At 38.3% G+C, this 10,810-nt stretch overlaps 1 protein-coding gene across 1 annotated transcript; it reads left to right on the top strand.

Annotated features, from left to right (window-relative positions):
- Positions 1–1,967: 1,967 nt before the first annotated feature.
- Positions 1,968–10,680, top strand: LOC138309151 (solute carrier organic anion transporter family member 4C1-like). The gene is made up of 8 exons (XM_069250304.1): positions 1,968–2,299; positions 2,764–2,964; positions 4,976–5,140; positions 5,572–5,770; positions 6,330–6,447; positions 8,068–8,225; positions 8,987–9,051; positions 9,606–10,680. Exons 1-8 carry the CDS (start codon positions 2,197–2,199, stop codon positions 9,875–9,877), a joined length of 1,281 nt encoding a protein of 426 aa, XP_069106405.1. The 5' UTR covers positions 1,968–2,196; the 3' UTR covers positions 9,878–10,680.
- The last annotated feature ends 130 nt before the right edge of the window (positions 10,681–10,810 follow it).

The following is a 10,810-nucleotide window of genomic DNA, read 5'->3' as shown; positions in this document are numbered from 1 at the left end:
ATTTTCAAAGTTTGGATTGTGACAATATAAAACGTTTAAATCATATTTAAATCGTCATCAATGTCAAATACCTACCTCTTTTTCATTAATCAACAATTTTTTTGACAAAATCAGCCGTAAAATCCGTCAAAAACAAATATTTACATCTCCTAACGTAAACTTTCATGACCCAGACAAAACTTCATGATGAAAGCTATCCGCCCGGTAAATAGAAAAAGCGAATTGCAAAGTCCCCAAAACGCTTGATCTGCCTTTACTTTTACTTGCATTCTGCCCGCTTGAATTAACGTTCCGTTTTTTGTAGTAACCAGCCGCCATATTTAAAACTAGGTCAAAATGTTACGGAAGGGATTCATCATATCTAATCCGCTAAAATACTATTTTATGAGGCCACAAATTATGGGTTTCCTAGATAAATGGGATAATTAATACCTAAACTGTAAGTATACATCAATGTTATCACTGTTAGAGCAAGTGTAACAGGAGAGGAGAAAATGTAGCGGCCAGACCGGGATTCGAACCCGGGACCCTCAGAATACTAGCCGAGTGCTCTACCGACTGAGCTACCTGGTCACCGATGATCGACCCAGTCCAATCCCGCTACACTCCTCCCTCCTTTCTCGACGTCTTCGCCCTCGAAGACACACGAGACCCTTCCAAACACCACCACCGTGGGTTATCTAGTTGGGCGCCAATTCTGTAACAGGAGAGGAGAAAATGTAGCGGCCAGACCGGGATTCGAACCCGGGACCCTCAGAATACTAGCCGAGTGCTCTACCGACTGAGCTACCTGGTCACCGATGATCGATCCAGTCCAATCCCGCTACACAAGAAATATTGATATTATTACACTTTTCCTTCCGCCTTCATCTGACGTCGGAAGCTGCATCAAAGAAATAGGCCTTCGGAAATGAGAGTCGACAGTCAGCAAAATAACGAGCTACCATTGAACCGGAGAAAAACTATCGACCTACAGTCAGTACCCCGCAGTTTCCCTCGATGTGATTCGAACTCGAAACCTTATAGTGGAGAGTTCGTGGTAATATGATATTCAAGATATATTCAACCCAAAGTTCAATTTCATTAGCACTCCATACTGTTTTTCATCTCTATGAGATCAATAATACGGAAAAAATACATCACCTGAAAGTCTGGTCTTGTGATAAATATCCGTTAGTACTGTATATAACTTTGGTATATCAGTTTATACAGCTGGGTGTAATAACCTGTAACACCACACCTTGTATAAACTGTTAGTACCGACAGATGAATCTGGAAAAACAGCTTGACGTGATAGAGGAAATGACTTTTCATACTAACCTTATTACGCGGCTATCAATTTGAAACGATATAATTAGTATGCCTTAAATCCTTCTCACTTCTTGAACATTTGATGAGCGTTCGCCTCTGTGAGGGAGACTCTAGGTTCTGTACCATGGGCGAGGTACACCATAGTATATAAAATTGGTAGTTTCTGGTCCTGCTTGGCGCACATCATAAAGGGAGTGTGACGACTGGACTGGTTTGCCCGCTGCCTGTATAATGTAAACAGATGGGGTGAACACAACACGAATATGTCACACTCTCTCAAAACATACATACATCCACACATTGCAGCATTTTTGCATATATGAGAAAGACGTCTTTGAATTACTTTGTCTGTTAATAGGATGCTTCACCTAATAAACCGAACAAAATATATCACTAGATAGTTTAATATCCGAGCATTTTAACATTACTCAAACTTGTAACTAAACATTATCACAAGATAGTTAATATCCTAGCCTTTTAACATTACTCAAACTTATAACTAAATATTATCACAAGATGATTAATATCCTAGGCTTTCAACATTACTCAAACTTATTACTAAACATTTTCACAAAATAGTTAATGTCCTAGGCTTTCAACACTCAAACTTATAACTAAACATTATCACAAGATAGTTAATATCCGAGCATTTTAACATTACTCAAACTTATAACTAAACATTATCACAACATAGTTAATATTCTAGCCTTTTAACATTACTCAAATTTATAACTAAACATTATCACAAGATAGTTAATGTCCTAGCCTTTTAACATTACTGAAACATGCATCCTGTACACTGATTATCCATAACAACTACGCAAAATAAAACTACATCAGTACTTCATTCAAGATGAATTTTGACACGCCTCCGTGACGTATTTTATGAATACTTTTGTAGGTGTGACGACTGCCATGGGGATGATGGGGCCATTCATTGCTCTGATACTGGGAGGAATGTTTGGTAAAATACCAGTGGATCTGCAACGTAAGTTTATTTTCTTTTGGTACCAACGAAAACAGAATCACTCATTCGAAATTATTACACATTTATATGTGAAATACGACTTCTATCCTGGATAGTTCAGGGGTTACAATTACTTATTGTTATACCCACCCATTAACTATGTTATAGCAGTTCAGGAGAAAACAAATAGATAAGTGACAGGTCTGAAGAGACTGCCTTTGGAGATTTAGAGACAGGGACTCCCGACATTAAAGTCACACAGCCAAGCACAGTATACCGTTATTCAATTCTTATAATGTACATCAAACTATTTGTCTCGTCTGTTGTCGCACACACAGCCTTCAGTATGGCTATAGCATATTTCATGAGTGGATATAACGACGGTGGTAGTAACCCCTGAAATACCGAGGATGCAGCACCATTTATCAAAGTATTAACAACACATTTAAGCGGTAAGAAAATTAATGTCATGTCGAATTATACAGCTACAACAATGACGCCCGAGGACTCCCGATGGATAGGAGCTTGGTGGATCGGGTTTCTAGTGTTTGGAGCTTTATCGTTGCTTGCAGCACTGCCATTGGCCACTTTCCCGCGACACTTAGCCTCGTCTGCAAACGCCAATGGGAAAGGACAGAAAGAGACTGAAAATAGCAAAGAAGAGTCATTCTTTGACAAGTTGAAATGTGAGTATAAAAACGAATATTTGCATTTACTTTTTCACAATTACGATATAAACTTATCGAGGCAAAATGAAGTGGTAATGTAAGTGACGTGACATCAAAAAACAGTACGGCGTCTCTATTGATCACCATAAAAAATGTGGATTAAATACTGTTGATAATCCATTACCTTGGTCTAATCTCAACAACGTTACAGCAAATACATCCAAATGAGTAAATAATGTAAATATAAATATTTAACTATTTTTAGTAAATCTATGGTCTTTGTACACGTAGGTGCCAGACATTCATTCCATCGTTTTACAACGAAACCATTATCATAATATGAATTTAAGGCAAAGCCTCAGAGAGCGCAGCTACATATAAAAAATGTAAATATAGTTAGGATAATAATCTCAGAATGAGATTAAAACTGTTTTAAACGATCATTTTTTTTTAAATAAATGATATTCTTCAATATTTGTGTCTAGCAGTCGTCATATACAGATCAGAAAGAAATATTCAACTGGATTATTTCAATTTTTTCGATCTTGTTTTTCTCCATGTCATGTATCAAAAATGCGCGGGAATATGTGGCGTCATCTTTAGCACCAAACTTCCTGACGTCACGGCTGACGGTGCCGTGCGCTTGACAACACACAGACAGTATATCATTTTGACCAGTACATTTATCGTGTCGTTCTTGTCCTTGTGTAGTTATCTAAAACTACTTAAAGTAATTTCAAAGTGTATCCTGGTGATACGTTTTGCCTACAGAGAAAATTTAAAATCTCGTCGTGCTGATAACGAGAATTAAAACATGGCTGCCTACATGGAGGCGCGAGACTTTTCCCGCGGGACACAATTTCAAAGTCCAAGGGGTACTGGAATGTATTTGAATCTATATGCTACACACGTGTGGTTAGTAGACCTTCGCTCTACGTAGAGAGCTACGCTCTTAATATGAATTTAAAGGCAAAGCCTCATAAGAGCGCAGCTACATGGTAAAATGTAAATATAGTTAGGATTGTAACCTCAGAACGAGATTGAAACTGTTTAAACTTGTAGTCCGATCATTGATTTTTATTAAATGCTATTCTTCAATACTATAGATTGATGTTTTGTGTCTAGCAATATATTGACAGTCGTCATATACAGGCCAGAAGGCACATTCAATTGGAATAGTTCAATTTCCTTTCGCTCTTGTTTCTCTGTAAGGCGGAAAACTTGGCAACATGCCATGTATCAAAAAAGCGCGGGAATATGTGCCGTCATCTTTGGCACCAAGCTTCCTGACGTCACGGCTGACGGTGCGCTTGACAACACACAGACAGTATATTATTTGACAAGTACATTTATTATATCGTTCGTATGCTTTGTGTAGTTATCTAAAACTACTTACAGTAATTTCAAAGTGTATCCTGGTGATACATTTTGTCTTTAGAAAAATCTCGTCGTGCTGATAACGAGAATTAAAACATGGCTGCCTGCATGGAGGCGCAAGACTTTTCCCGCGGGACACACGATTTCAAAGTCCAAGGGGTACTGGAATGTATTTAATGTTATGGTTAGTAGAGCTTCGCTCTACGCGGCCTCCGGCTGAGCTGCGCTCTTATTACTTTACCAAATTAGTACATTTATAAAACTTACGTTATAGTAAATTGTTTCAATTGTACCTTTTGCAACATAATGTAATAGGTCTATTCGCTATGTCTTAGATATTTCGTTGAAAAGTGTCCATAATGATGAAATTGGTGTATCTATAAGAGGACCATTAGTGAATACAAAAAAATGATCAGGCGATTCTTGTATCAACAAATCAACTAGAAATCTAGATGTCTGTGTTTGTAACAGAACTGATCATCAAGCAATTTACTTACTAAAGCGTTTTAGGATTCCGGTATATATGCATGAACTAGATACTACATTCCTTACGGTGATCATGGTGTATTCACCAATGAAACTATCTCCCTCTCAAGCCAATCAATATATCTTTAAATCCGGAAATATGCACCAGATTTTGTTTTACTTGCAGCCCTACCACGGGGTTTATATAAGGTATTCCGATGTGCTGTATTTGACATTTGCCTGGTTGCCATTTTGTGTCTGATGTTTGGGGCCATGGGAAACACAACGTTTGGACCGAAATATCTGGAGAACCAGTTCAACATCCCTACATGGAAAGCAAATATGATTCTAGGTAGGTATACGTAGAACAAAGTAAGAATTTATACATTTTTATAAACATAAATATCTTTTTAAAGTGCCATTTTGTTGGAGGTTAAGATCGTTGTTCGCTTTCGTTATCATTTTTTATGTTAATCAAACCGGTTAATTTTGATCATCTTCAATACATGTAGCAACATATATGATGCCTGTAATTTGTCATCGTTTTCTTCAATACTTTTATTGTTATAGAATTCAATAGGCCGTCGAAATCAATGTTCTTATGTTATTATTACTTTAAGGATATTTCACTTTTTTTATTTCGAATAGAGGCAGGAAACGAAAAACGATCAAGTTATGGGTTTACCGTAAATGTCCAACTGCAGTCTGGCATTGTGAAAATCTGTTCGACATGGAATTCCTGTAATGACAATGGATAGCCACTTGTGTGTTCTTTACTTTCAGGAGTTGAAAAGCTAGGCACAGGTATAGTCGGTATATGTCTTGGTGGGTACATCACTTCACGCATGCGCATGGATAGACGGGCGTGTCTGAAAATGGTCATCATCTTGAGCCTCTTGACAACAGCACTGTCTAGCCTCGAATTCATTTTTGGTTGTGAAAATCCGCCAATCGGGGGGTCTGGAGTTAAGGATAATATGCTGTAAGTATGACGATGTTCTTCCTTACTTAATTATTAAAGATGCTCCACTGCCAAATGAGCACAAATAATGTTTATCATTTGGACAATAATTGATGTTAATTCGTGTATATGTCTAATTAATACAAAAGTGTATAAAATATTTTGTTTTCGATCTGTTGTCTGTGCAATCAGGATCTCAATCCATATATGGCATAGTGCCATGGATATCTTTAGGATGCAATTAATTATTTTTAGTACTTTCATATTGAAGTAAAATAAGAAGCTCAAACTTTTCAATGTTGTTAATAGTGTAAAGTAAGTAACTTTTGTAACTGAAGAAACACAATTATCCATATGCTTCTGTTTTAAATAGATAAAAAATACCATTCGTGGTGGTGTAACATCTTTATATGATATACTTTATGATCCTGAAGATGTTGACGTGGCGGATCTGTATAGATTCCCGTCATCTGTTTGATTCAGGACATTGAAAAAGTTTTATTTAATTTCTTTAGCTTAGTTAATGACGGAAAAATTTTCTCGTTGCCAGTATATAATGTTCCAGGCGTTTGTGTTGCAGGCCGACGTCCGTCCAGACATGTAACTGTGACGATGTACCGTACCAGGCTGTGTGTGGGTCGGACGGATGGACGTTCAGTACACCATGTCATGCCGGCTGTAGGAATGTCACTGGAAACGTAAGTTCTGTAGTTTAAAAATCTGCATGTCAAATGTATTGTAACGAATGAGCATGCAGATAAGAACTTAGAGCTTCTGTATGCCTGTTCCGTGTCTCCGGCAGCATGCTTCAGTGAAATAGTACTACAAATGGAGATCCGCTATCACAAAGAGTCACAACACGATCATACCGCAGTCTCCCAACAAAGGCACGCACTTCATACACGCTGAGTCACAACACGATCATACCGCAGTCTCCCAACAAAGGCACGCACTTCATACACGCTGAGTCACAACACGATCATACCGCAGTCTCCCAACAAAGGCACGCACTTCATACACGCTGAGTCACAACACGATCATACCGCAGTCTCCCAACAAAGGCACGCACTTCATACACGCTGAGTCACAACACGATCATACCGCAGTCTCCCAACAAAGGCACGCACTTCATACACGCTGAGTTACAACACGATCATACCGCAGTCTCCCAACAAAGGCACGCACTTCATACACGCTGAGTTACAACACGATCATACCGCAGTCTCATAACAAAGGCACGTACTTCACGCACGCTGAGTCACAACACTAAGATACTGCAGTCCCCCAACAAAGGCACGTACTTCACGCACGATGAGTCACAACACTAAGATACTGCAGTCCCCCAACAAAGGCACGCACTTCATACACGCTGAGTCACAACACTAAGATACCGCAGTCTCCCAACAAAGGCACGCACTTCATACACGCTGAGTCACAACACGATCATACCGCAGTCTCCCAACAAAGGCACGCACTTCATACACGCTGAGTCACAACACGATCATACCGCAGTCTCTCAACAAAGGCACACACTTCATACACGCTGAGTCACAACACGATCATACTGCAGTCTCCCAACAAAGGCACGCACTTCATACACGCTGAGTCACAACACGATCATACCGCAGTCTCCCAACAAAGGCACGCACTTCATACACGCTGAGTCACAACACGATCATACTGCAGTCCCCCAACAAAGGCACGCACTTCATACACGCTGAGTCACAACACGATCATACCACAGTCTCCCAATAAAGGCACGCACTCCATACACGCTGAGTCACAACACGATCATACCGCAGTCTCCCAACAAAGGCACGCACTTCACACACGCTACACATCGCATACATTAGTGGTCGTCCTTATATGACACTGGACGCCAATATGACGTTCATTTATCCTACTAAGCAAGCATTCATTAAATGATCTCTTTTAAAGGAAGCTTTTTTTCATTTTCCATCGCCTACCGTCCTTTATGTACACTCACTAAATGTCTGGCTTTAAGTTAGAGCGTTCACTTGTAAACTTAAGGCTTTCAAGAGTTCTGCCAATGAATTTGTATTTTTTTCGTTTGCGTAAAACACAAATGCACATAGTTTTTATGTAGTTGAACAACTAGCCCATTTCGTCTGTTGTCTGTCAGTATGATGTGATAGGGTGTGGTATTTGACAATATGTGTCAGCAACATTTCACTATATAAAAAAAGGATAACAGTAACATTATTACAAAGAAACTCAATTCAAATATACTTCACGCAAAGGGAGAAGTTCTTGACCAGCAGAATAGATTTTGAATTATATGTCCATTGTATTTACAGATCTATAGTGACTGTCAGTACGTGTCAGGTGACCAGACAGCACGGCCCGGGATCTGTGACACCGGATGTGTCTTCCTTATTCCATATGTCGCCGCTTCCATGGTATCCACGCTAGTTGCCACTATGTCGATTATGCCAATATACCTCGTATTTCTAAGGTAAGCAAGAGGTCTTTAATACGATGTAATTAACCATCATCTAACAGATTTTGAAAATTTGATACGACTCATGTGCTCTCATGATCTACACCTTCTACAGGATTTAGGCCTCTTTATCTTTAAAAAGTCCTTTGAACTGGGGAAAGCTGACTTCATAAATGTCGAAGTTGTTGTTTTAATCTACTGTGTTGCTATCGATCCTTTCGTATGGATGTAAGAAAGCAAAAAATAAAGTTGTATTTAGTTCAAACATATTTTGTTGTCATGCGATGGAATTAGGTACAAAGTCTATTCTCAACAGCAACATGTGTAACAAGCATTTAATGATGCTCCATTCATCATTTGAACAATAATTAGTGTTCAATCGTGTATGTATATGTCTAATTAATACAAAAAATATTACAAAATAATGTATTTTGCCTTTTGTGCATGAGCAATCAGTGCTTCGTACCATATCGGATATGGTGCCGTGGATTTATTTTCGGGATGCAACTAATTATTTTTTTTATAGTTTTAACTTGAAGTAAAATTAGAAGCTCAAACTTTTCAATGGTGGTAATGGTGAAAAGTAAGTAACATTTGTCACTGAAGAAAAATACTTAATCGTCTGCTCCTGTTTTTTAAAGTGAAAAAATACCATTTGTCAGCGGTTGAGCATCTTTAAACAAATTACTAGATTCATAACTAAGTGGGCCACATGGCTCTAGACCACAAATAAAAATGTATAGTTTAACCTCACAACTCTGTCGACATTGTTTCAGATCGGTGCCAGAAGAAAGCCGAGCCCTGGCGTTAGGTATTCTGTCGGCAGCGGTTGCTTTAATTGGTAAGTTTTAAAATGTCCTTTGAAAGACCACTTTTTCGGAAAATAAAATGAACCATAGCGAAAGTTGCTCCTCTGATGAGCTCTGTACAAAAAGTGAGAAAGATGGGAAACCCCCACTGAAAGTCGCAAATCGGATGATGATGCAACTTTATGGTCATTTAATGAATTGTCTAGTGTACTTGTGTGCATATGTAATCAACACATCCCCCCCCCAAAAATCCCCCCCCCCCCCCAAAAAAAAAAAAATCATCATTTATGTATCAGAAGCTAGGTGCATGCATTCAGAAACGAAATATTTTTATATTTATGCTTGGATTTTGAAAACGGTCACCTTTAGGTCGAAACGGGCCGATATGCGCCATACATCTTAAAAACAGATATGTTCATGCTTGACTATTAGAGGCAAAAACAGAATGAAGAAATTAAATCTTTAAAAGGTTATAGTACTATTCATATAGACTTGTTTGTTTTAATGTTAAGATCAGTGTATATCCTAATCTTTTATTATAAAATAAAGCTGCCACGAATAACCTCAATCATTTTGTCTATTTCAGTTTTTATTCCTACTCCCATTGCTTTCGGGAAGGTTTACGACAGTACTTGCCTTATATGGAAATCCACGTGTGGTGTGAGAGGCGCGTGCGGCCTTTATGACATTGTAAACATGCGTTACCGACTGATCGCCGTTGACGTCAGTTGTCGCGCATGCTCACTCATCCTAAATATGATTGCATTCTTTATAGCGACGCGACAGGACAGATACAATGATTCTGATGAAAACAACAAAGAAAAAGACATCGATTTGAAGATTATCCGAAGTCAATGATCTTCATTAACGAAAGCCGAAAAATATGGAGTTTTTAAACAAACATTTATCGTTTTCACAACTGTGATTTATCGTCATTTTTTCTCGTGCATATGTACATGGATGTTTAACGCATGGCATAATGTAGTTACTGAATGACACGAACAAATGAGGTCGGTCATAAGATATAGGCCACGAACAATCGAAATTCCTTTAATCAATGTTCAATTTTAAGTTATTTCTTATCCATGTACGGGTGGCTGTCTGAATATAATCAGTATATATAGTTAGTGTTAAATTGCGAAATTTCTTGTGCACGCTTGGATTACAGGTTTACGACGCGCAAAAAAAAAAAAACAAAAAAAAAACTAAAAATACTGGGTTTTTTTTTTTAAATTTGCGTGTCGTAAACCTGTGCTTGGATATTGTGTGAAGATTGCATATTGCTAAAGATAGAAATGAAAGCTAAACGTGGAAATATACGTGATGGGGAAATTTATACATAATCACGCAAATGCGCGCAATGTTTGTTCTTGTTTATATGAAGCCAAAAAAATACAGGTATATTTTTCGCGAAAATTGTAACAACGCGAAATGTTAAACCAAGTCATGCCAATCGCGAAATGTTTAAACAGTCATGCAAATCGGGAAATGTTTACACAGTCATGCAAATCGCGAAATGTTTACACAGTCATGTAAATCGCGAAATGTTAACACAGTCATGCCAATCGCGAAATGTTTACACAGTCATGTAAATCGCGAAATGTTTACACAGTCATGCCAATCGCGAAATGTTTACACAGTCATGCAAATCGCGAAATGTTTACACACAGTCATGCACAATCGCGAAATGTTTACACAGTCATGCAAATCGCGAAATGTTTACACAGTCATGCAAATCGCGAAATGTTTACACAGTCATGCAAATCGCGAAATGTTTACACAGTCATGCAA

This window comes from Argopecten irradians, chromosome 15, assembly GCF_041381155.1.
Source record: "Argopecten irradians isolate NY chromosome 15, Ai_NY, whole genome shotgun sequence".
In the NCBI taxonomy this organism is placed as follows: domain Eukaryota; kingdom Metazoa; phylum Mollusca; class Bivalvia; order Pectinida; family Pectinidae; genus Argopecten; species Argopecten irradians.
Note: the sequence above shows the minus strand (reverse complement) of the source record. Positions and strands in the feature narration are given on the sequence as shown.

Bases quoted from the DNA above. Each gene is read 5' to 3' on its own strand.
- LOC138309151 (XM_069250304.1), top strand. From the start codon at position 2,197: ATGAATACTTTTGTAGGTGTGACGACTGCCATGGGGATGATGGGGCCA. The intron at 2,300-2,763 runs GTAAGTTTATTT...CGAATTATACAG, and splicing joins AATACCAGTGGATCTGCAAC to CTACAACAATGACGCCCGAG. The intron at 9,052-9,605 runs GTAAGTTTTAAA...TGTCTATTTCAG, and splicing joins GGCAGCGGTTGCTTTAATTG to TTTTTATTCCTACTCCCATT.